Source organism: Acipenser ruthenus, chromosome 2 (genome assembly GCF_902713425.1).
Source record: "Acipenser ruthenus chromosome 2, fAciRut3.2 maternal haplotype, whole genome shotgun sequence".
Taxonomy (NCBI): domain Eukaryota; kingdom Metazoa; phylum Chordata; class Actinopteri; order Acipenseriformes; family Acipenseridae; genus Acipenser; species Acipenser ruthenus.
Window position 1 is genome coordinate 3,812,825 of NC_081190.1, and position 27,176 is coordinate 3,840,000.

The 27,176-nt window shown below is 39.3% G+C and overlaps 1 protein-coding gene across 8 annotated transcripts in view; it reads right to left on the bottom strand.

Moving 5' to 3' along the window:
• LOC117403691 (single-stranded DNA-binding protein 2) overlaps positions 1-27,176 on the bottom strand; it is a 108,704-nt gene that overhangs the window by 79,665 nt on the left and 1,863 nt on the right. For all 8 annotated transcript variants that reach the window (XM_034928281.2, XM_034928277.2, XM_034928279.2 and 5 more), the window contains exons 2-3: positions 2,037-2,109; positions 19-80 (exon numbers count right to left, since the gene is read on the bottom strand). In XM_034928281.2, the coding sequence (XP_034784172.1) occupies positions 19-80; positions 2,037-2,109 (135 nt within the window). The remainder of the gene's footprint in view (positions 1-18; positions 81-2,036; positions 2,110-27,176) is intronic.

Genomic DNA, 27,176 nt, shown 5'->3' on the forward strand with positions numbered 1-27,176 from the left:
AGAAGAAGAGGTACTTACCACCACCAAGAATGTAGAAATCCTGGTGGCTCTCCTAATGTGATATTTTTCTCCCATCGTATCTAAAAAAAACAGAGAAGAACCTTGATTAGGCTTTTTCAAATATTTGCACTTTATAAATAAATGAAATAAAAACATAATTATCCTACAGAAACGCTGAATAACCTATGCTTTTGGAAGCCCTCCAGACACCTATCAAGTTAATTTCTTTTATAAGCTGCATTGATTCACTTTAAGTAACCTACTTGCCGACCATGAGTATATAATGTAATATTAACACCAAATTAGTCACCTGCCTACTTGTTAACATTAAAAATAAATGTGTCAAATGAATGTGATATATCTTGATTTAAATGTTGTAAATAAAGCAAAGCCAGCTTACAGCCAAGAGCAGTATTTTACTGCTCAAAGCAGCCTTAGTTAAACACTCATTACCTCAATATCTTACTTGCTGCCTACCACTGCACACCTCACTTAAAAGAGAGAACAAATGCAACCTAGCCATTGCAGAAAATTGACTGTCTGCTAATTTTACATGTTTATTCTATAACACGATGCATAACTGTTATTATTGCTGAAATCATAGTTACCAAAAGATTCCCACTGCTCTTTTGTAATTACTGTACTATACTGCATTTTTACATAAATGAGTATTTGAAAAATACGAGACATTCCAACAGCTATGTTTTTTTTCTAATTGAGAAGGAAGTTAATCTAAATCTAATTATGCCATCCAGCAATCCAGCTCCACGACAGACCTTTCTTTCCCCCCCGTTTTTCTCCCCAGTTTAAAATGTCCAATTTTGTTCCCACACCAAAGCAATCCCCACAACACCTCAGGAGAACACGGCTGTCTTCCAACCTCCGATAAGTCCGTTGCCTCTTTACACCCAGGTGCTCTACAGTGGGTGTCAGGGAGCTACCGGCTGCTGGAGGGACAGACCAGCCTTGTGTCAGCGTCAGGGTCAATGCAATGTCCCCTGTCCGATACCCAAGGCTGTCCACTTGGCACAGTCAGGATGAGAACCTGTGCTCCCCTGACTGCATGAGCCACCCTGTACACCATGCAGTCGTGCCTTTACCAGGAGAGACCCTTTACCAGGTACAGTATTTCCATCTCCCACACTTCATATCATGTTAAAAAGCCTCTAGTGTGTTGAAGTGAACATTTTATCCCCCAATGAAATCAAATATTACATCATTTAAAAACTCATCGGCAAACCATGTCCTACAATTAGGTGCTGCAGATTGGCCTAAACATAACACTCCATCAAAAGCAGTAATACTTTTTTTTTAAGTCTAATTGCATCTGTCATGAAGTTAAAAACAAATTATGGTGCCATTTACAATCTTTCAAACTGTGTGATGTGTGTTTCGATTTTTTCTACCGTCTCCCCTTAACTGGAGGAAATGGAGAAAAGCAAAAACAGGGTTCAAGTGGATAATTGCTTTTCAAAAGATTTTCTCATTTGCCTTTAATAGTAATTAAAATATTTACACCCATGTTAAAACTGAGACCTAGTGGTGTTTATTCTGAAGCTTTTAGCTAATGCGTTCAGGATTCAAACACTGAGCCATCTAATAATCCTCACCTAAGAGACAATACCAAATGCCACTTACACTTTGAAAAAACATTAATGCACTGAATAGAAATCAGGGACCACATGCTACATACAAAGAGAATCTAAATGATCTAAGCAGCTGGGGGGTTTCTACTTCAGTACGAGCACTAGATGCCCATTTAAAGACATTTTCTTGGCTATTTGACTGGCTCGTAATTACAGACTGATGAACACGGCAGTAAAATACTCAAAAACAATTTCTGAAATCAAACTCAGGACTACTGTAGCAGTCTGTTAAAACTTCTGTACCGTTTCAGAAAGTAATTCCTATTACATTCAAACAATTGGATATATTCTGATTGCAAAAAAAAAACAAAAAAACACATCATTATGTATTGTATTTAATAAATAAATAAATAAATAAATAAATAAATAAATAAATAAATAAACACGTACCTCTGACAAAAATGTCTGTGCTGACTTCTGTGCTCCTACATGAAGCAAATATTCATACACATAAAGAGCTAACCTGCAAGACAGAAACAAACACAGCAGATGTTAGTGCAATGAAAACAGCTGCAAGCACCTTCACACAAACGAAACACAATACATGCACCCGGCCTGCAGGGATTCACTCTCTTGTAAAGATAACACATGCAGTAACCCTTATAAAAAAAGGGTACCATGGTATTTTTGCACTTTTCCCATGGTTATACTATGCGTTTACCCTGGTTTGCCATGTTTATTAACATGCTCTATTATATTATTTATTTCTTAGCAGACGCCCTTATCCAGGGCAACTTACAATTGTTACAAGATATCACATTATTTTTTACACATTATTTTTACATACAATTACCCATTCATACAAGTACCTTGCTCAAGGGTACAGCAAGCAGTGTCCCCCACACCAGGGAATGAACTCACGACCCTCCGGTCAAGAGTCGAGAGCCCTAAACACTACTCCACACTTCACTATGCTTTACTACACTTTGCTATGCTTTTATAAAAGTGAACACCAAGCTGTCTGCTGAAGATTCTTGGATGATAAGTGAAGGTATGGTGCATCCTGGCACCACTGCTCAACAGCAGCTTACAAAACATGCCTAAAAAGCATGCATTCATCTTCCAGAAAGTGTCTGCATTGAGGCATTGGAAGAATGCCCAGAGATTCTGTAGTAGTTTCCACCACTTTGCTGACTTACAGCTCTATTCTTATCAATACTGAGCCACGCTTACTGTAAATATTACCACAAGACAAGAGAAATAGGTTATTTTCTAATTTATCTGACGCACAAGCTGGAATTCTGTGCATTGTACTTTTTCCAACCTTGTTGACTGTCCAGGTTGTTTGTGTGGTCTCTAGTCCTCTTTAAACTTGACTGCCAGTTTTTGAGACAAACGTGCATGGTCTCGTTGAGGACCAACATATTGCTGCTATAATGTGTTAATCCTCAAGTTCTGTTGCACAGTAGTTAGTTAGAGAGGACAGACATGCTGCCCTTGAATTTCTACTTCCAACCACAACCTTTTTTTGCCACAAAACCCTTGTCAAGCGAATGCACGCAGCTGATGCTACACAATGCACTGTAATGTCATTCAAGGTGAGTTAATGTACAGTATGCTGCTCATATTTTGGTGAAACAATCAGACCTATTAGAGTTATTAGCTTTAATGTCATGTGAATTTCTTTGTTTCCCTTGCTATGTTTTATGGTGTTTGCAATCATTCCGAGTGGTTCTGTGTTCTGTTGCTCCAGTATTGACTTACTCTTTTTTCCCCTCTGAATCTGCCTTTACTTGAGCTTGAGCTAGTGTCTGCACCAAACAGCCATTCCCTTCTAATTGTATGCCAGAGTGACCTTTGAATTCTGCCTGTCCTACCTATTCACACTGTCATATGTTTTGAATGGAATGAGGAAGGCTGATCAGTGCCAGTACTTGGGATCTCCAGCACAAGTTCAAAGCCAGGTGAAGGCAGATTAGCCAACTTCCCGTTTCTGTATGTTTAACATACCTTTGTTAAGGGAAAGTGGGTTTGAAAACTAAACAGTGGAGGTACTAATATGATTTTGATGTCATGGTAACTACGCAAATGTATTTCTATTTAAATCTATTAATGTACTTGTGATGTCATTTACTAAATAGTTAATGATGTAACGATCTACTGTTCCTTTCTATTTAAACCTTCAGACATCATGGTATTGAGTTTATTTATCCATTTATTTTCTTTACCAATTTAGATCATTCATGTCTATTTTTTGTAAAGCAGTGAACTACTGGTTCATTTTCTTTTTTATTTATTAGGTTTCAGAAGTGATTCTGTATTCTTCGCCTTTACACCTACCAGGGTTAACCAATCGAATGCCCTGTTCTTTGAATCAAATAAACCTGAGAATGAATACCATGTGGTGTTCTGTGTTTAAATTAGCATCTGAGATTGGCACCTGGTGGCTAATACACTCCTTCAACCCCTGCCAGTACCTTAATGAATGCCTTACAAACACTTGATTGTGAAAAACGAGATAACGGAGAGTTAGGATTGGAGCCTTGTAGCCAGCATTACTGTAACCACCACCCAAGATAAAACACACACTGTAGATTGAATTAGAAAAGCCAATCACTAGATTACATTCCCCGAAACACAAATTATTTTATTTACAAACAATCTTTGGATGAACAGAAGAAACTCTAGAAAACCCTTTAGTTGCAATTTATACTTTACACTTTTTCTTAACACAATATTGTGGTGCTAAACCAAGACCCTAATACTAACTTTTCACTACTATCTGGAGAATAACATCTAGCTGATAACAAAGTACCTGTCCAAGTGAACGGCTGGGAAGTGACACTGCAGATTTGTTTAACTGTTTTTTAAAAGTTTACTTTCGATTCCTTTACAAGCATACCACCCAAAACATGCGTCCAAGTAATGCTGCTTTAGTGTCTGAATGTTAGTGTTTAAAGCACAAATAAATACATACATCTTTAACAAGAGGAATACTACGGAGTTACTGATCTAAACTCCTGCTCTGCATTGAAAGCATACAAGTACAGCCTGAAAATAGGCAGGAATCATTCAATCACTGGCACACTGATGAAGACATTAGCCGAAACGTTTGAGTACTTCAGTTAAGTTTCATATAAACACCTCAGATGAGCACCTCGACAAGAAGTCTACATAAATGTCTTTGCATTTTATATATACTTGTATTATAAAGACTTTAGCAGACGTCACACTTTCAGAACAGCTGTTTTGTCGCTGCTGCTTCTCTGGTTTTCTTCCAAGAGCCCCTCTTAAGCAGGCAGTCACCCTGAAAAGATGAGCAGCAGAACATGGACTGTCACACTGACCTGTACAGCAAGCCTGCTCTTTGGCTGTCCCAGTGGGAAGCACTTGTATCGGGCATTAACAGACACTGCCCGATCCACTCCGTCGTCATTTCTGGCACGCTTTTTTTGCAGTGAAAATAATTTATTTATTTACAGTATTTATGTATCTATTCTATAAATAACAGTAAAATAGTAGGGCACAGGCCCTGCACCCAATCCTGAGCTTCAGAACTTCTCTTGCTTAGGTATATTACTGAAATGACCATGTATAGGAATAAATCATACCCAAGTCTGCAGGTTTGCTAATGGGAGTTGTTCATGCTGCTGTAACAGGAGGAGAAATGTATTCAATCATCAAACTCCTGGCTTTTGAAGTCTGAAAAATCAGGACTGGGTGCAAGGCAAGTGCGAGTTCCATGCCCTGCTGTTCCACAGACTTGATTTTAATTAGGGTTTACTGATTGAGATATTTGTTTTCAAATAAAACAGGAATTACTGTACTGGGACCCCGATTAAGCCCGACGCACAGTTTAAGCTAAACCTATATTTCATAAAGAACTGGCAAGCCACTTAACCCTCAGGTTGAGTGGCACATTGTTGTTCTAATCCAGAAATCTCCCTCTCCTTGCATGTCAGATCAATGTGTATTAGCCTGTTACATACCCATTAGTTAAGAAAGAACGTGTGTGACGCTGCGGACAACCCTTTGAAACAGGTCAGTGGGACGGACATGCCTGACTATTACCAGCAATTCAGTGTAACTGCCCAGACAACCGAACCAATAAAAAACTGTCATCTCCTAAATACAGGAGAATTGCTGCAAATATGAAAGCAGTTTTCCCCTTCAACCCTCCTGGCTGCTGTATGTCGCTTCAGGAGCTCTGGGTAAAACTATAGAGAAGTTGATGCATTCAGAGAGGGAGGAAACATGTCCTACAGCCGACACTACCTTGTACAGAATGTAACCAACCTGGGAAACCAACGCTGCTTAGTTTCTAGTGAAGTCCCCCAAGAAATCGTTTTGCACGTCGTAAGAGTTATATAAAGGGTACGTGTTCAATATGTTAAATAGAAGATGCACAGTATATGTCTACTCAAGAGATCTTGGAATTTTCTATATGCTATGGTATTTCTGCTATGGGCGCGCACTTTACACAGGACATAACACAAACCACCTCTGTCATGTGTGTTACAGCCGTGTTGCACATTACACACAAGGTGTGTGAAAAGTTACAATAATCAAGAAGCATAAAAAGACCCAAAGCAGTGCAGTGGCACAATGCCCTGGGGTGCTGTAAATCTCTCAAGTGTGTCGGCCCCAGACACGGCAAGCTTGGAGTTCAGCCGAGGGGCTCAAACTCCTGGTGATAAAAACTGCAACAGCCTGAATCTCAGTGCCTGTGGAAGTTCTTTAAAAATCATTGTACTGTGTAAAAGGCTCACCTTTTATTTTATTTAACTATTTAAATGATACAACAGTACTTTAGACATGGAGTTTAACATTTGTCAGCACTGTTCTCCCTCTTTACAAAGGAAGCCCTTGAACAGTTATAAAGTGGCATACTCGTGGTTCTCAATTGCCCCGTACTGCCATTGTACCAACACTCATGCTGATAGGAAAGTCTAAATGAGATTCAAAAGAAGAAGCTGTCCCAGAATCTCCGAGTGACGGGTTGCGATACAGATAAAGCAGTTTAATTCTGTTTGATATCTTTTTAGAACAAGAGGTTTTACTCACACCATCTTCTGAATTCCAGAGATACTCTGGTATTAATGCTTTGAGACTGAAGTTTTCATCAAATATCTGTGCCATCTAGCTCCCTTTCAACCTTTGAATAATAAATAAATAAATAAAAATAAATCACAGAAGGTAGGTTAACTTAGCAGTTGTTGCCTTGTGTAACTTGATGTTTTCATCTCAGCAGGGAGTTTTCTTGGTAAAATATTATTTAGTGAATCGATAAATGAGGAAGGCAGTGGTTCCCAGCACAGGCACGGTACAGTGAAATTGCACATGGGTAAGTCAGCATGATCAATGCTGATCCCCCTCCCCCCAGCACCAGGAAATGCTGTTGAGAAGCCGAGCACAACTCCAGCCCCACGTCTCCGTGCTGCAACAGCCCTCCGGCAGTGCTATAATGAACCAGGTAACTGGGGTATATGGGGGGTAGAACTGGCAAGACATTTGTATTTGAAAGATAATATTGACAACGCTTGTAAATACGCAGCATTGGTCAGTTTCAGTGTTATAACCTCAGAAACCTGGCACCTAAAAATGATCCCTCTCATCAAAGCAAAACCGGCAAAAACAAAATGCTACAAACATATGCACAAATAAACACGCTGCACAAAAAACAAAAAAAACAAACAACACACTCCAGCTATTGCAGGAATAAAAAGAATTCCTGAGGACTGGCTTGCCCTGGGGAGACACGATTGAAGCAGTTATGAAGCGCTCAGCATCAAGAGATTTGCTCTGCCGGGATGATAATGTGACCTCACAGCCGTAAGAGTAAGCTGCTGCCACTGCCGCTGCTGCGTGTCCTACTGCAGGGTGCTGAACCATACCCCAGTCCAGGGACAGCCAGCCCTCCAGGGCGGCACGCAGCATCGGCTTGGCTTCCCACAAGGTCCTTAAGAGAGACTGTTTTAATAAAAACTACATATTGTAGTTTGCTGGACCGTCCTGATTTTGAACTGAGGTGTACAGTAGTGCTTCATACGGTTTTAAGAACAGCTTTCCTGTATATTCAGAAGGTGGTTGACTTACTTTGCTATGTGAAAAACCTGAAACGAAAAGGTAGTCCGGCGATTTGGATTTTTCTACCGCTGCAGCAAAGCCTACTGTACATCTGGAGTTTCCCAGTGATGAATTAGACTGGCCAGTAAAGTTAGAGGGGAAAGGGAGTGCAAGTCTCAGACTATTGGCCCCATGATAAAGCAAGTGCAGAGCTGATTTTGATAGTAAGGACTAACAAAATGTAGTAAACCCTGTAAGAAACTTGACAGAACAATAAATGTAAAGCCTTTCTTGCTGGTTTTATACCACTACATTACAATTGTTTAATTTCTCTCTGAAAATGTTCCTATGCTCATGCTTCCAAACAGGCTGGAAAAACATGATGGACGCAAACCTACCTCGCAGCAAACCTCCTGCTGTGCCCTCGTTCCACAAATTAAAAGAAATTAACACAAGAATAATTTAAAGTAGGTCATTACAGAACATCTTAAGAAGTGCTGCTGGTAAATAAAGCACACCGGATTCAAATAAAAATGGAGACTGCAAAGGACACACCAAAACAGAAAGCAGAAAAGATAAACACAGGTGAACACAGGCCGTACAGGAAACAGACTTCCCTTAGCCCAATGAGAAAAGATTTCACGACAGCCATGGCACCTGCACGCACACCGATGGATGCCAAAGTTTCACAGCTGAGTGTCCAAGTACTGCAGGCCAACATAAAAACAAGCCAGTACAGGCTCTATGCAAAGTCACTGCCTAACCAGGCCAGCGAAAAGGAAGGCTGTCAGGTGTTTGTGTTCCCTGCAGATAGGGTGTTGTGGCAGATGAAGTTTGCGCAGGTGTGTATATAGAGCCATGCTTGAGAATGAACCTACACTGACAATCATCCAGACACCTACAGTATGAAAGCCATTGGCGTGAATTTGTTTGTGTATAGCAGCACCATCCACGCCTGTTTATAATACACTTGTCAGAGCAGGCAGCCTGTGCTGCTGGATGGTGGCTGGCTGCTGCAGGTTTTGTAGATTTTTGATTTCTTTATTAATAGGGCTATGGGATGTCGGTAAGATTTGTGTTCAGTTTTGTTATTGGCCAAATAATGGTCACTAGTGACGTTCATCCTTACTAAACATTTAGTTTTCCGAATGGCTTGTCATCCACACATTATTACAGATTGTAGAGTGATTATGAAATTGAACCTGATTCAGATTCAGTAGTATTTTAGCAACAGAAAAAACTGCAAACATGCCCTTTTTTAGAGGTTATATTCAGGAAAGGCTCACAGTAAAGCCTGGAATGGCTCAAAGTGATACTATAGAGGTTTGCTTTCCATTCCTATTATCTGAGACATTTATTTATTTTTTTCCCTCCTAGGAGAAATTCTGCAGCAGACTGCAAGAAAAAATACACTGGGCTGACTCATCTCTCCCAGTTTTTTCTAATATCCACCTGTGACACAAAACCAAGACACTGAAATGAAAAATCCTAAAGTAAACCCACAATAAGCTTTAATTTACTGGAGGTGGGGGGGACTGAGAACTGTTCTTGAGCATTTCAACAGACCCAGATTCATGTTGACATCTGACTCCTATGCACTGTTAGTAGAATGCAAATGCAGGCTCTGACATCATCCACATAGCTTCCATTCAGACCACATGCTTGTTCAGGCTTATCATTCATAAAAAAAACACCTCCTGCCTCATTGCAGGCAGTCTGTGTGTGTGCCAGTGCGCTTTGGATTAGGCTGGAGCTTAACTGAGAGTTTGAGCTAAAAAGGACAGAATAAAGTACTGTCTAAATCCACTGGTGCTTTCCAACCCATGCATTAGTACCGAGCTACATTACACACACACACACACACACACACACACACACACACACACACACACACACAAGAACATAAGAAAGTTAACAAACGAGAGGAGGTCATTCAGCCCATCTTGCTCGTTTGGTTGTTAGTAGCTTATTGATCCCAGAATCTCATCAAGCAGCTTCTTGAAGGATTCCAGTGTGTCAGCTTCAAAAACATTACTGGTGAGTTGGTTCCAGACTCCCACAATTCTCTGTGTAAAAATGTGTCTCCTATTTCCTGTTCTGAATGCCCCTTTATCTAATCTCCATTTGTGACCCCTGGTCCTTGTTTCTTTTTTCAGGTCGACATTGCCAATACCTTTTATAGAACTTTGCATTTGAATCAGATCGCCGCGTAGTCTTCTTTGTTCAAGACTGAATAGATTCAATTCGTTAAGCCTGTCTGCATATGACATGCCTTTTTATCCCGGGATAATTCTGGTCGCTCTTCTTTGCACTCTTTCTAGAGCAGCAATATCCTTTTCGTAGCGAGGTGACCAGAACTGAAAACAGTATTCTAGATGAGGTCTTACTAATGCATTATAAAGTTTTAACATTACTTCCCTTGATTTAAATTCAACACTTTTCACTATATATCTGAGCATCTTGTTGGCCTTTTTATAGCTTCCCCACATTGTCTAAATGAAGACATTTCTGAGTCAACATAAACTCCTAGGTCTTTTTCATAGATTCCTTCTTTGATTTCATACACACACACACACACACACACACACACACACACACACTCTGCTGCAAAATATTTTAGACTGTCACATGCAAACAAAACAAAATATCCTTACAGTATGATGAGTTGACATATTGCCCCAAAAAGGCGATATGCCAATTTGATTGTCCATCCCGCCGTCCAGTGCCAGCTCAGTCATGTGTTAGAGTCATTATGATATGTTTCTTACCCCACAACACCATCCTGCAAAGATGTAGGCAACACAAACAACCAGCATACCTTGCAGCTGTGCATGAATTCACTTCTTAGAATCAGGCAATGGAAGGCATGACCTAATCTTAGCAATATTTCGTAGATGATAAAAATACACTTTGGTGACATCACAGCATGAAAACATACATCAGAATCAAATATGAATCACACATTTCTGGCATCTGATTTTGGGTCTGAAGTTAAATTACTCAACTCTGTTTTTAGAGAATTGGCAAACTCCAGTTATTGCAGAGAACCCAAAATCAAAACTTCTGTCTTCTCTGAGTTTAACTGCAAAAAATGTTGAGACTTCCAGATTTTGACATCATTCAGACACTCAATTAAACCAGAGACCGCAGAGGTATCCCCAGGTTTCACAGAAATACAAAGCTGTGTGTCATCAGCATAGCTGTGAAAATATACACTATGTTTACAAAATATCTCCCCCAGCACTAGCATGTACTGTATAAAGAAAATAATATGGGACCAGAATGGAACCCTGGGGAACGCCACAGGTAACTGTAGATAATCCTGATGCTGAATCTCCCAAGGAAACAACATTCCATCTATTAGTAAGATATGACTTAAACCAGTTTAGTACAGTTCCAGACAACCAGTGTGGAGTAGTGGTTAGGGCTCTGGACTCTTAACCGGAGGGTTTGGGTTCAATCCCCGGTCGGGGACACTGCTGTTGTACCCTTGAGCAAGGTACTTTACCTAGATTGCTCCAGTTAAAAACCCAACTGTGTAAATGGGTAATTGTATGTAAAAATAATGTGTTATCTTGTAACAATTGTAAGTCGCCCTGGATAAGGGCGTCTGCTAAGAAATAAATAATAATAATAAATAATAACCCTACCCATGATCAACAGTATCAAAACCTGCACTTAGGTCTAATAAAACCAAAATGGAAATAGACCCAGAGTCTGCATTTACCAATAAGTCATTTACCACTCTATCAAGTTCAGTCTTTGTACTATGAGTGGGTCGAAAACCTGATTGGAACTTTAAGAACTTTACCATTATCAAGAAACAGATTAAGTTGATTGGCTACTACCTTCTCCAAGATCTTAGCTATAAAAGGTAAATTGGAGATCGGTCTAAAATTCCTCAAAACTGTAGGATCTAAATGAGATTTTTTGAGTAGTGGCAGTTTTAAAAGCAGTTGGTACTCTTCCAGTTGACAAAGCTCTGTTAGAGCAGGCTGCTGGATGGTGGTGGTCACCCGCAGGTTTTGTTGCTATCCAGGATGAATCTGGTATACAATGAATGTTTCAGATCACACCCAGTTGGCAATGTGTGTCACAGTTCTCTATGTTTTGCTCTATCATCCAGCTACATCACATACTACTGTAGCTAGTTGCATTCCCACCAGCAGGAATCTCTCAGACTCTTGCCACATTTTCATGGCTTCTGCACCATGAAACCAGTCTTTAAAACTCTCTTTCCAATATCAAACTGGGTCTGACACTTGTACCATATGTAGTCTACAGTCTATAATCCAATAAGCAACCAGGCATTACACAAAACACTAAACTATTTATGCATCACGCTTTTGTATAATTGCAAAATCAATACACCAACTTCCAAGATTTCTCTGACATAATATAATTCACAGCTTTCACATTCGGCCTACGTTATTTTTTTCTGCAGACCGAGATTTAAAACTTCAACCATCAGCGCGAGTTGGAGAGATGGAGCTCTGTCAGCCTGCAATCCTAACAGAGTCCCTATTGAAATCACTTTGATCTTGATCTGCTGATGATGGAAATCAACCTAAGTCTAATTTCAAATTGCTTTCGAGTCAGTCCCAGTGACTGTGCCTTTCCACAAACCATGCCTGAGGATGTACAGTAGCTGCTCTGTGTGCAGCATGGATCATACACCCTGTTATTATGAACATCTGTTTTCCAGGAGATCACAACATAGAGTAGTCCTAAGCCAAGGTCTCCACCTCTGATATGTAATGTTTAAAGCATCATTTAAAAAATAAATATTGAAGAAAATATAAAGGAACTCAAGTATAAAACTTATCTCGGCCTCTTTCAATGGTTGATGAACACTGAGGAAATGAACAATCTTGCAGGCAACGAAGCCCCATGACTATTGAGTTTCTGTTGTGACTAATAGTTCCTGTAAGACAAGACTTATCTGTACCCTTGAGACCCTAAAATATCAATATATTTACCAGCTATAAAGATCATTGAAGATTAAAATTAGTCAACTTAAATGTTATGAATTGCTGTTCTTCTTTAAGCTGCTTTCAATAGACTCAATGACAGGTCACAAAAACCCCAGTATATTTTCTGTTTTTAATTTTCATAACTTCAAAGTATTTCTAAGTTGTTACTCCTCAGTCATTATTTTATGTAGACCCAAGACTCCATCATGAACCCTTAATGATTCCTTCTGCATTGGAATTGTGGAGCTCCGTTCTAGACAGCACCTGCCCTGTACCCTGAGGACTGCTATCAAGATGATAATCGCCCAACCACCACGGCAGAACAATCCACCACAATCCCCAAATCTTATCCATGAGTTTGGGATGAACTTGAATGACGCATTCGTCATCACGATCCTCTGCCTACCTCTCTGAACCAGTTGCTATTAACGACTCTATGGATTAACATCCTTCGAGACACCTTTTAGCTACTTATCCTTTGCCACATCATGTTAAGGCTATGATCAGGGCCAAAGATGGCCCAACTTGAAAATTAGGTAGTGGTACAAGTATGGTCATCTCCACATCATCCTTATCGTATCCCCAGTCGGAAATGCTTGCAGTGAGCATGCCAAGCACAAATGCATGAAGGGATAAGAAGCTCTTGGAAGCCAGTTGACTAGAGTAAATTACACAGCTGACTAATGAGTGTGGCGCAGTCTCAAATCAGCCCCCTGTGGATATCGGCGATTACCAAAACCAAAAGGTCTTCAGCACATACTGTATACCATGATTCAGAAAAAATAATATCACATTAATACTGAGAAGCACAATAACACTGATACATCTAACAGAACATAACTTTAAAATGAGCATTAGTTAGAAAACAACAAACATATTGGCAAGTTATAATTATTAATTAAGGGGACACAGGTTTTAATGTCTTTTAACTCACATACAGGTGCACAGTATTGTGTAAAGGCATATAAAAAGTAAAGCTGTCACATTTCAGTTTGCAATCATTCCGAGCGGTTCTGGGTTCTGTTACTCCAATACAGATTTACCGTTTCTCTTAATCTACCTTTACTTGGCTTGGAGCTTGGCTAGAGATCCAAAGTGCCTCACAATATGATCTTTGCCTTCAACAAGGGCACATACATTTCTATTACTATTATCACCATCCCCTTTGTCAGTTTCTCAGTCCCAAAGCAAAAAAAAATAATAAAAAATTATTTCTGACTATTAACAATAAACCCGGCTTCTCAGTTCTTCATACATTAAGATAGACGTATCCCAAAGGCTTTACCACACCACGTGTATTACCCTGAGGGAACACCAGTCCTTATGATCAGACACAGCGATGGACAGCAGACCCTATTCCTATTTGACATCTGATTACTTCTTCCCAGACATGAGCCAGGCACGGCCTGCTCCGCAAGCTGTGTTTAACTGGAAATGCTATAATCTTATCAAACAGGACTAGACAGAATAAAAGAGCATAATGCTTCTTCAAAGTCTCCATGAAGATGGACTACAAAACAAAGATTACCGAGACAGGACGCTCACTTACTGTAAAAGGAGGGTGGATGTTGGGAAATTCTGCCACACACACACACTCACCACAATCAACAAGTGTACTATCAGATTGATTTTGTGACATACGTGCTGGGCTTTGTTTTTCTGTCTTTCAGTTTCGTGAATTTTATGCTGATGATTTATCCTTGCACTGGCTGGCTTATGCAGCTAATTGATTCTAATCATGCTTTGTATAAAACATATGCATGTTTGGGAATGAGTCTATTGCTTTACCACAAGCTGTACAGAGTGCATGAAGTACAGTGTACAGAGTTAACTTATTATGATTTTATTAACAGACCATATTGTCATGATTCTTATGATTTTAAAATCATTAAATTATGATTTTTATTAACACACCATACTAACACTAGCAATATTATCACTTCCCCAGCTCCCCACTTTCTGCTGCTGAAGACAACACAATACTGTGTAACTGTGCAAATAGGTTCAAATGTATATTGAGGGGTATGCTTGGGCTTGTATGGGGAAGTATTTTAGAGCTGAAGAGAAATCCACCAACAAGGGTTTAATATTGTCTTTAATGAATCATCTTAGCACACACACACTTCATTTGCACTCTTCTTCAACCATGTGTTTATACCTGGACACAAGGGCATCATTTTATACAGTGATGAAACCTAGGAAGCATCCATACCAGAAAGGGAGCCAGCAGGGGGGCAGGGTGTGCGGCGCACCCCGGGCCCTGAAAATAAAGCTTGGTGGGACCCTCTTGACTGCCCGAACACACACTTAGAAAAATATACCTCCACACACGCGCTTCAATACTGTTGTCATCATATGCTTAACTCTATAACTGGCACAGACCCATCTAATCAGCCCAAGTGTTGCTTTGTCTTTACCGCTGTTATTCTCCTATTAAATATAATGGATTGCTTTCAAAACTACACTACCCAGAAGCCCAGCGATGACGCGTGTATGAACATTTTTGTATCTATTTGGCCACTGGATAACGAGAAATCAGGTGGTTTTGTGGGTGTTTCAGTTGGTGTTGCGCTGTTGGTCTGTCTTCTGCGGCGCTGCCTGTGTGCTGTGTGAGAGGAGTGATTTGAAAAAGCAACTAGCTGTTTTGTGTAAGAGTTCTATTGTGTGGAATAATTTGGGAGTTGTATATACAGAAAATTCAAAAGTACCTGAAAAAACCAGTCAACTGGTCAAATAAACACTTAAATTTAATGTATGTATTAATTTATTTAGTTATTGCAAATTTTTATATATTATATATATATATATATATATATATATATATATATATATATATATATATATATATATATATATATAGATTAAAATAATTAATATTAATGTTATTTGTTGTAGTATTGTTGTTGGATAACAGCATTTTATTATTTTGTTCTATATTTTTATTTCACTAAAATTAAATACATTTGTACATTTTTGGTTAACATCTCGCATTTTATTTTATGCTTGCCAATCATATATCAAATCTTATTTTTACTTAAATATTGCCTTCTGATATAATATTACCATTAATGTGTTCCTCCTCCTCCTCCTCCTCTCATGTTCATGACAATGTGTGTATTGCAGGGAGTCTGACATCAAGACAAAGACAGTTTGAATACCTTCGCCCACCAGGGCACCTATTTTTTTTAACTTGTCCCGGCAGGGGGGGTAGGAGTCTAAAGTCTATCTGAAATGTGGGAAAACCAATTTCTGTTCATGACCTCGTATTTTTCATCAATAAAGCCTTCACTGTTTACATTAATTGTATTCCTAAGCAATCCGCTGGATTCTTAGTCCCTCAATAGGTGGCATTTGTAGTCAGATATTTGCATCTCTTGTTATGTTTTCAACTATTTTATGTCTTTACAGTCTTTACAGTCTTTTAAGTCTTTACAGCTTTTACTTAGAGTAAGACTCGCTCCCCTCCTCTCCCCCACCCCACCCCCCCGGCATGAAAAGCTAGCTCCGCTCCTGATCCATACCATACCAATTTCATTTGTACAGTGTCCTTCATGTGACAGCATCCCAGCACACATTACATTACAAATAATAAACAGCGAGACAAAATAGTTCCAAACTGTTCTGAGCTTAGATTTACAAATACTGACAGACTCAGCATTCCGGATACAAAGTGAAGGAGCTCGAACCCTAAAAGCTCTGGCACCCTTAGGTTTGTAATCGAGTTCTTAGAATTACCAAGTGACCATTATTTGCCGATCTCAAAACTACAAGCCGGTTTATAGTGAATTAGTAACTCACTCAAAAATAGACAGGGCCCAGACCATGAATATTTGCAGTTATATGCTAGAAGTAAAAGTTAGTGACCCTTCCTGGTACGAAATGTCTTCCTGTGCTGTGGCTCAGTTAAAGATCAGAGCCGTCAGTTACATGAGTAGAAACTTGAGACTGTTACACATGGGAGCATTCGAACCCCAGCTTCCACTGTATACCAGTGGGAGATAATTATAGGCAAGACAAAAGATTTTAAAACACTGGTCAGCACACCTACACTGCATGGTTCTTCTACAATGCTTCAGTAATATTTTTCTTATTGTTTTTAGCAATGTAGCAAAGTTTAATAATGTTATGGGTGTGGCTGCGGCAGAGCTGAGTGGCTTTCTGTCAGCACTTTAACTGAACCCATGGCGCTTGTAAAAGAAGAGTCGGGATGTTGACCATTTTACCACAAGGGATACCCGGGCCACAGCCAACAGCAAGTGTAATAAATGATGCCGTCAAGTGTTATTCTCTTGTGCTGTACTTTAATCCATTACAGCTAGTAATCAGGAAAAGTGCTTTTGTTCCGATCTGTTGTTGACAACGAGGTGGTCAACTCACTTTTACAGTCATTCAGGGCATTTAAGATACTGTGGTACTCGACTACACCTGAATTTATTAGTTGTGGATTTATTTATTTTTCATTAAACCAAGAACATGATTTCTACAACACTATTTACTTACTGAGGATGAGGAATAAGAACCTGCTGAATCACTCACTCATTCGATTGCCTGTGCCTTTAAAGAGATAGGCTAGAGGCATTCACTCCTATTAGTGACAGTCAATGTTTCTAGCTGCTGTCACAGACCTTTTGCTGCCAGTCAAACTGATGGCTGGCTTCAGTCTCTGCCCGTCAACTAGCTTTTGAAACCATCTCCGACGGGTATTTACCAGTTAATGGAAGGTATAACCAGCTTACTTCTGTCTGAACACTCCCTATATAACAATGGAATCCCTACCCCCCACCCCGTGCAGTTTTGGAATCTTTTTCATGAATGTACAATCATTCATTTTTGATAAAGGCTACATTTATCATGTCAAACAGCCTGATGTTTATTGCATTAGGTTTCAGTAAATGGACACAGTCTGGGAAGAAAGGCGGTTTAAATGGAATGCAGCCAATACAGTAGTATCTAAACTAGCAGTTTCAAATTATATATTTACTAAATGCTATTTTAAAACAACATGCAATACTGCTGAACAAATGAGGTATTTTTTTACATCCACTTGGGGCAGGAAGGGTGCTTGTTTACACTCTGGTGCACCACATGTACTTGGAGGTTAGACATGATTCTGAGAGCTCTATTGAGGCCCCAGGGGTAGAACGTCTGCATTTTAAAAAGCCACCAGGATGTGATGACAGAAACAGCAAACGGCACAAAATGACTCTAAATACAAAGAATTTTAAGATTCCTCTGATGTTTCACACCCATACCAAGGTGCTGTTTAACCCTTTTAATGTCCAATGTTTTACAATGCCCGACTCCAACAACAGAGAGGATTGCTTTGCAGTGTGGTACTGGGATTAAAATGGAAACCCATGTTATTTATATTCCCAAAAATCTGAGGCATACATACAATTATACAGCAGCACTAAGCTATTCCGTTATGCATGCTTAACCTTGTTCTACCATGGGGATGATGCCACTTGCATATTAATGAGAAAAGGTTGATCAACATTCCTTAACCTAGCGAGGTGCGTGCAATATTCCTCAACAGCATGGCTTCTGAAACTGCAAAAATGATTCATTCTGTCTTTTGAAATATAACCCCTCCTAAAAGTATTAATTTTGTTGTTAGAAATAGGAGCCATTTATTTAATTCATTGTTTTTACAGACAAAACTGGATCCTCATATACACTATTTGATGTCTGGTCCTCATAACTATTGGTACACAAAAGGTCCTATTTTAGGCATCTATAGCGGTGGCCAAAAGCTTTGCATCACCCTATAGAATTAACTAATTTTGCTTCATAAAGTCAAATGAAACCCACTGAATAATGTTACATTAACATATTAAATTAAATAACGCTTTGTAGTATTCTATCTACTTAACGAAAAACTGACAAAATGTGGCATTTCAAAGTCTAACATGAAATACTGTACAAGTATTCTAGCTTCTGGTAGACTTTTGCGATGTAATTTTTTAGTTTCTTGGATTACATGATGTTAAATAAAAGATCTCAATTGTGTTCATATATTTTTATTTTGTATTATCTCTAGGACGGCAAGACTGATGGCTCCCTATTGAAGACCCCAGATAAAGAAGATCTCCCTTCCCAAATTAGGTCAACATAGAAAAAAAAAACCTGCATTCCTTACAACTAGTTAGGGACTTGCACAAAGGGGTATGCGCCGAAGCTCTCTAAACAAACACACACAACACAAACAGATTGAATCAAGGCAGAGTGTTCTGTGCCTTCGTAACACCAGCCCAGGGATTCCCTTCCCTCTCGAAACCAGAAATACGGCTTCTTTACAAGCCTTTAGGGAAATAACGTGTGTACTGCACAGTACTTGTTTTAATAGGAGCCTTTTAAAGTTATGCGTTGAGGGCTAGTAGTTGGATAGGCAGGGTGTTGAATAAGACATCACAGGCGACACATATGTTTTGTCATGGTCACATACACCTATACACCTAGAACTTCTGACTATATGCCATAATATTATTAACTGATTGGACATCTGAAAAATTCACATTTGCATTTTAGTTCGGTACAAAAGTTAAAATCCCAATAAAAGACAGCGGAATGAAAACTTCTGTCCATTAGAAGTGAACGGAAACAAAAGTAAGCCCAACATCTTTAATAAATTGTTGATTCCTCATTATATATTTTATTATTTTAATTTAAAAGATATTCTGCAATCGTTTAACGAGTAAAATAGCCACATTTCATCTCACGAATATGTCAATAAATATTACAAATGAACTTTACTTGAATACTTTTGAGTCTGCCATTCAGTTAACATTGCAAATTAACACCAAGAATCTCCTCATCTATAAGGATAAGTGTTGCCATTAGGCACAGCGCATCAGACCTGTACTAGCGATATGTATTGTGTGATTGCACTACAGCACATAGTTCTCCAAGTTGACATCCAGCCTCCATAACACCTGTTGGACTGGCATTGCCGGTAGAAGATCCACAGTGTTTCCACAGCACTGTAAAAGGACACTTTTCTTACTGAAAGGGGGTTAGCGACTGTCCTCAACAGGATGAGACAAACAGGATATTTGTGACTGATCTGTCAACACACACAGTGCGTGGCTGACTTGAGTCACTTGAGCAGCACACATCGATAAGCACTGTACAGAAGAGCAGTAGTTCCTGCTGCACGACTGATGCGCTCACCACCCCCACCCCCAACCAGCAGGGGGTGCTACATACAGAAGCCAGGAATCTGGCAGTATTGCCTGCTGGGTTTGTAATGGATACTCCCACTGGTGGTGTCTTGTCTCCATCATTAGGAGGTAAAAATTATGTACTTCTTGTATGGTGCACACTAGTACTGTACGATAATTACATTGTGCTTTGATAATGAGCTGAATATGTGCATGATAAATCACTTATCACAAGACTTACATCTTTTTTACATAGATAGTTTCACAGTGCAGTATGTATTGCGAAAATCCAATCCAATGGATTATAGGGCCACATATACAAACATTAATAACAATAAACGAATATATTTAAATAAAGAAAAATGATTATTGAGTTCTTATCAAAATGGCTCAAACATAATTCCATTTCTATTTCAGCGTATTCCCTGCGTCTCAGTTATTTACTAGAACTGCTCTCTGGCAGCTACTGTTCATCTGAACTGCTTCACCAGAGACCAAACCCACAAACCCCTCAATGCAGAGGGGAAGATGGAAACCAATGAAGCAGCTGTTTGGTAAAGAGAATGAAAATAGCAACACCAAAGACAGACTGGTCATCAACCGAGTATTCCAATCCCATGCCACTTTTGAGTTCTTGCTTCTTGTTTTGTTAGTGTTTTTGTTGCTGTTTGATTAAGCAGACTATGCTTGCTTAATCTTCTAAGTTGTTGAACCTCTGGTTTATATACTTTTTTATTTCTTAAGTATGATCGGTGATTCTGTATTATTTTATATAATGCTGTACCTTTCTCTCCTACATAGTTAAATTATTTTACATTTTTGGCAAAATATACTGTAAACAAGGGTTGCTAGTTTTGCATGACATGTTTCTTAAGACTGAAGATTAATTTTCTCTATTTGCGATTTCACTTTTACCTTAAACATTTCAGGGGTTATGAAATTTAAACACATATTCTGTTCTTCAAAATGCGCCTTTTTTTAGTACTTCTTGTTGAACAGTTTGTCTAGTGTTATAATCGTTTGGTCTGTCAGTTCTTTGAATTTCTGGTCAAAATCTAATTATTAGTATGAGTTTTCTCTCACATAGAAATGTATAATGGATACAGACACATGAACACATGCAAAAAATATTCCAAAAACAATAAAAGCAAGGTCTGGTCTGTCTTAAAACTGGCAAAGGCATTATTTTGCAAACTAAACCTTCTGGTTCCCACAAGCACGGATTACCTATTTCCAATTGGAATTCCAGTTAGTCATGAGAGAGTGGGGCTGCCATGGGCAGCAAAGACTTGAAATGACCAGTCTATAGGGATATGAAACTGCTCTACAAATATCAGGTGATGTTCTTCAGCAGAACCTGTTCACCAGAATGTCATCACTTATAAGATTGTTCCCCAAACATCAGAGATTTCTACAGTCTCGGTTATGGAAGCAGCTGCCAGTGCCAGCCAACATAGGCACCTAACCCACAGTGCAGAGGAGGCATGTGCCAAGCAGAAGTAATAATCTGACGAGGTGCGATTTCAAAATAACAGAAGCCTGTTTTTACTTTATTGAAGTAGGCAAAAAAGAAGCATGAAAAACTTGTCATTGTTCTATATAGAAATGAATGTTCAGCTTTCATACTGAAGCTTCCGTACTACACAGTGCAGGAATTTGCTTGCATCGTTTAAGATGTTGTATTTGTGTAAATAATGCTTATTTGTGTATAAAAAAAAACAGCAAGATCGCAGTCCTTCTTTCACAGCCAGTGTCATTTTAAAGGCAAGTACCTGAAATCATTGGGTAATTAAAGTCTTTTTGCTTATATATTACCCATCCCATTGTTCTGAGCACGGTCAGCCTTTGTTGAAGATATAAAATAATTTAACCAAGCTCAAGAAAGTGCAAAACTTGCCCCGATATTTAAAGTAAAAAACATATACATTTTTTTTTTAAAAACGAGTAAGAATGACTTGACTGCAGCTGCAGCAATTGCACTATTAAGTAAACTTATTTTTATTATGGGCAAACTCTAATTCAATGGTCTAATTCTATTTCGAAGGCAATGTATCAGATGAACAAATCCATTTTAACTGCTCCTTTCTGCAAATAAGTTTATACTGTTAAATGTATATGATAAAGGGGTTGTAGTCCACTAATAAAGGTCTTTGTATTTGCGTCATTTTTTTTTTTGACAGTAAACCAATGCTTCTGACATGGCAAGTATTTTGAACTGTTATTTATACTTACCTTGGAGAATATTTACCATTAAGAACAGTACTTGGGTGTTCTTTGTGGCTCTTTAGCACTTCCCTTTAAAAAGCTGCATGTAAGAATTCCATGCATTGTGCAGAGATGCAATTAGTGCTGGTTGTGCCATTTGGTGCTACTTGCATTTACATGTATTGACACATGTTCAGTAAGTACATAGTGAACATTTTATGCTGAAACACCTACCCAATTTTGTGGGTTTACAATTACTAAAACCGTAATTTCACAATGTAAATGCATATTATATATATATATATATATATATATATATATATATATATATATATATATATATATATATATATATATAGTGTAGCATTGTAATTAGGGCCCTACCTAATTCACGGTACATTTTGGTCAATTTCACGGTCATAGCATTTAAAAATATATATAATTTCACGGTGTTCTAATAAAGCATGAATATGCTTTATATGCCAAAAACATCAAAATATAAACATGTAAAGCCTTCACGTTAACAAAAACTCTACTTACTGGTCAGTTGTTGAATGTTAGCATGGAGCATCCTGCAGCTGTGTCTTTCTGCATTACTCTGCGATACAAACACCTGTCCATGCTTAGACACAGCTCTCTCTGCGTCCACCGAGTTTCATGGGATTGTCAGACAGAGCCCAGCTAGCCTTGCGAGGTGTGGGATTCTGTCTTCCACCGAGTTTCATGGGATTGTCAGACAGAGCCCAGCTAGCCTTGCGAGGTGTGGGATTCTGTCTTCCACCGAGTTTGATGGGATTGTCAGACAGAGCCCAGCTAGCCTTGCGAGGTGTGGGATTCTGTCTTCCACCAAGTTTGATGGGATTGTCAGACAGAGCCCAGCTAGCCTTGCGAGGTGTGGGATTCTGTCTTCCACCGAGTTTCATGGGATTGTCAGACAGAGCCCAGCTAGCCTTGCGAGGTGTGGGATTCTGTCTTCCACCGAGTTTGATGGGATTGTCAGACAGAGCCCAGCTAGCCTTGCGAGGTGTGGGATTCTGTCTTCCACCGAGTTTGATGGGATTGTCAGACAGAGCCCAGCTAGCCTTGCGAGGTGTGGGATTCTGTCTTCCACCGAGTTCCAAAAGTGTAGCACAGGCAAAGTACAGGCCGCTGCTTTGGTGACATTTTTGTAATCAGGAATCTCCAGCCTACAGTTCCTGTCAAATCCAGGAATTGCTTTAAGCGATGTTAAATCCACCATCAACAAGTTCATTTGTGCAGGGTCAAAAATACACACAACTTTTAGGAACCCTGCTGCATGTTGTTGAAACTTTTGAGAAGTTTTTTCTGCATCGCTTGACTCTTCCCCGTAGCAGTAGTATGAGCTTCTTTACCATGCAAGAAAACACCTGCTGATCACTGGCATTTAATTAACTCAGCGTTGTCAGAATGATTTTCGCTTACCTGCGCGTCGGCCCAGAACAGTACATCCATTACCTTGTTGTAAGCTTCGTGAATTGTGACATGTCGAGATTCGAACCAGGTGATTAAGTCCATCAGTCCTGTGGCTTTCTTGGCAACAAACTGAACTTCCTCATTCAGCTGAACATCGTTCAGAAGGGTTGAAAGGTCTGTTGAAACCTGCGTTTCAGTGTCAGTGTGAGCTCTTCAGAGATGAACTCTGAGTAGTGCTCCAGGTGAGCTGCATGGTACTGTACAGCCCGAAACCAGGTATTCCAACGAGTAATTACTGGATCTGGTGGAATTGCAATTTTGTGTTCCCCGGTTTCAGTCATTTCAGTCGCTTTTGCAATGTTTGGCCTGTATCGGAGTTTGCGACTGGGGCAGTGTTTAAAGATCTTTTTAATGTGGCTGACTAGTTTATCAACTTTACGAAACTCGCATCTCCACAGCTCACTGACAAGAGAAATGATATGTGCATTACATGTAATATGGACAGCATTTGGCATTAGACCTTGGAGAACAGATTTGGAAGACATCGTCATGTAAGTTGCACTGTCGCTTATAAAAGCAGATACTTCGTTAAAGTCTGCACCGTATTTTGAAACTGTTTTAATTCTCGCTAGAGAAACTGTAGTGTAGTTTACAGCATCCAAGTAAACGCAGTCGGCGAGCACTGAAATTAACGTTCCTGCCGGTACATCTTCGGCCTTGTCAGAAATAAAATCAAACCGAACGTGCAGTACATAGTTGTCTTGCTCGTCAGTGGACTCCTCAGAAATAATTGCAAAAGACTCACGTCAATTAATTAGAGACTTCACCTCCTCAAAATGTGCAGCAAAAACCTTTGGAAGGTAGTCTTGTCTTAGCTTATTCCCACATGGTAAGTAACCGGCATTTTGTACATTCCGTTGAATAAATTCTCTCAGCTTTGGGTGATCGTGTTTTTCCAACGGAATATTAGCACTTGCAAATGCATCCACAAATTCCAATGTAGCGAAATGACGGCTGTCAGAGCTCTCAGTCGTCTTCTTAAAGAGATGAAATTGTTTTTTTTTTCCTTTTCGTTTCACAGCAGTGTGCTATCTGCAGCCCTCTTTTTGCTCTGATGGCTTTCGCAGTCCACGTGGCGCTGAACAGTTGCCTGCCGTGTGTGATCCAACAAAACAAACATTGCAGGCAAAATGGTATGCCACAGTCGGTGTGTAGAATTTGGCTTCCAAACTCTTTTACGCTGCACTAGTGCTTTTAAAGGTTTTTGATTTAACTCATTTTGAAATGATCTGACTTGTTTTACGCGTTAGCAAGAATATGAGAATACTACGATACGGAACCGCCCGGATGTTCAAATCTACCAACCAGTGAGTTGAGCCCTGAATGTCATTCGCTGCTGTAAAGTGTCAATCAGTAAATCCTGTCTGTCAAGGTCATGACCTTTTTTTATTGAAACAAGCTATTATTCGCATCTGGAACCCGTAATGGCCTGCATATAACTGTATTGCATTTTACTATAAAAACACCAGGTTTCACAGTCCGTGAAGCGTTTTCCATGGCCGTGAATTAGGTACACCCCTAATTATAATAAAATAATGTTAAAAAAAAGTCAAATGCAGGAAAAAAAAAAAAAATTGAACCTAAACCCTAGATTCAACATTCCAATAGTAACAGCAGTTCTGGCTCCTCAGAGGAGGCTAGCCTCCATTATGATGCAATGCGACAAGCAATTGTGTCGTACGACACACCGCACCACGACAAATAATAATAAATGTTTGATAGGAGCCATTCACACTGCCTGCAATGCAACGGGCAACACTGAAGCGACACAAAAATAGGATTGGTGTCTTTTTTTATAATTTTGTCGCGCAGCAGCTAGGGAACTGACCAATGAGGAACAGCTTCCCTTACGCGCCTTCAGTAAACAATGGCGGAAAAAAAGATCATTCTTGCAGTATCAAAACCCAGAGCTGTACAATAAAGGACACAAAATTATAAAGACACAGCAGAGGGAGAACAGCTGGCAGTCCATATATATAGCTGGTGTATGAGTCGTTTACATTTACTGGAATAAGTATTCTGAAAAGCGTATGTATTCTGCATTGTTACTAGCTGTATAACCGGACTATCACACGTGTGATTTTTTCCAGCTGATGATAAAATCAGAGGAGAGTCGCCTATCACATCGCTCTCGCTTGTCACCACTGGTGTGAAAGGTAGTGTTGCAGCGAAAGTACCATTTTATCACAGGACAAATCGCATCGCGTCCGGTGTGTGGAGACCTTTACTTAGTATGCATTATTATGACTGAATTTGAAGGAGATTTTGACCAGAAAAATAAATAAATAAATCCATCATAACGGTAGGAAAATTAAAAAAACATCTGGAACGGCAGACAAAAAATAAACTGCGTCAATGCGCGATAACGTGGAAAATCCCTCGACTGTTTAGTCCCATTAAAAAAAAAGTTAAAAAGTGAAGCCAGCGTTGTTAACATGCGTGGATGACGGGAGATGTGGTTTTCCTCTGCCTTTCTGCTAACTGGAAACACCTTTCAGTGCATCAGATAAACTACTATTCCCAGAAGACAGTGTGCGCCCGTATTCCCATATTTTCCCCAGCGCAGGCAAACTCGTTCACTCTCATTTCGCCTGTACGGTCGGTATATAATTATTTTGTTGGTCGTTTATTTAAGTTCAGCAAATTAAGTCGACAGGATGCACTTGGTTTTTTATCTGCCTTAACTTTGTTTAGAAAATATTGTATGCAAAGTACGTTAGTGACATGGTCTTGAATACAGTGCATTTTTAAACATACGCTGGCAGCGTGTAACAGTTAAGTTTATTAGAATAATCTACGATGGGCTACTGTTTTGTTTTCTCTGTTGGCTAGTGAAGAAAATGCGTTTAACAGCTGAACTGGGTAAACCCTGTTTAGACTGCACTTGCATTTCTCTTGATCCTATTACTGTGCACTGGACTCTCCTGAACTAGGCACCACCTTACTGGATCCTCAGCTGATGCACTATTAATATGCCATTGTTGATATAACTTGTTGTAATCCTAACTTGTTGCATCCTAGTTCATGTTGTATTTCAGTAGTATTATTTGCACTTACTGTAAACTATACTGCATTTAAATATTAATCTTGCATTGTAACCCTGTACAGTACTGCCCTGTAACACCTGTAAGTCACCCTGGATAAAGGCGTCTGCCAAATAAATAAATAAATAAACAAATAAATAAATAAATAATATGAAAAGTGTTGTCATTCAGAACACAATAATACGATAATACTGTTGTTGGGGACTTAATGGGACCCCCAAGCCCTGGCCTTTTTTCGGCCTCTTGGTTTTTTATTGACCACCAGCCCCACTGATGTATACTGTATGTATGTATGTATGTATGTATGTATGTATGTATGTATGTATTATATATATATATATATATATATATATATATATATATATATATATATATTCTCCTCGCTATGCTCGACAGTTACTATAGTACTTAAATTTGCCTCCCCCACTTTAAAAGAAAGTTAGGCGCCTATGCCAACCAAACACCTAACATCAAAGTCTGTTTGACCTGCTATCTTGCGTTTTATAAAAGTCTCCCAAAGTAAAAGCACAGCAAGCTGTAATAAATGATAAAAGGTATTGTACATTGCACAGAGGTATGGAAGCATATTACAAAACATGAAAAACCATGGAAAACTAATGCAGTATGGAAAAGCATGGGAAACCTGCA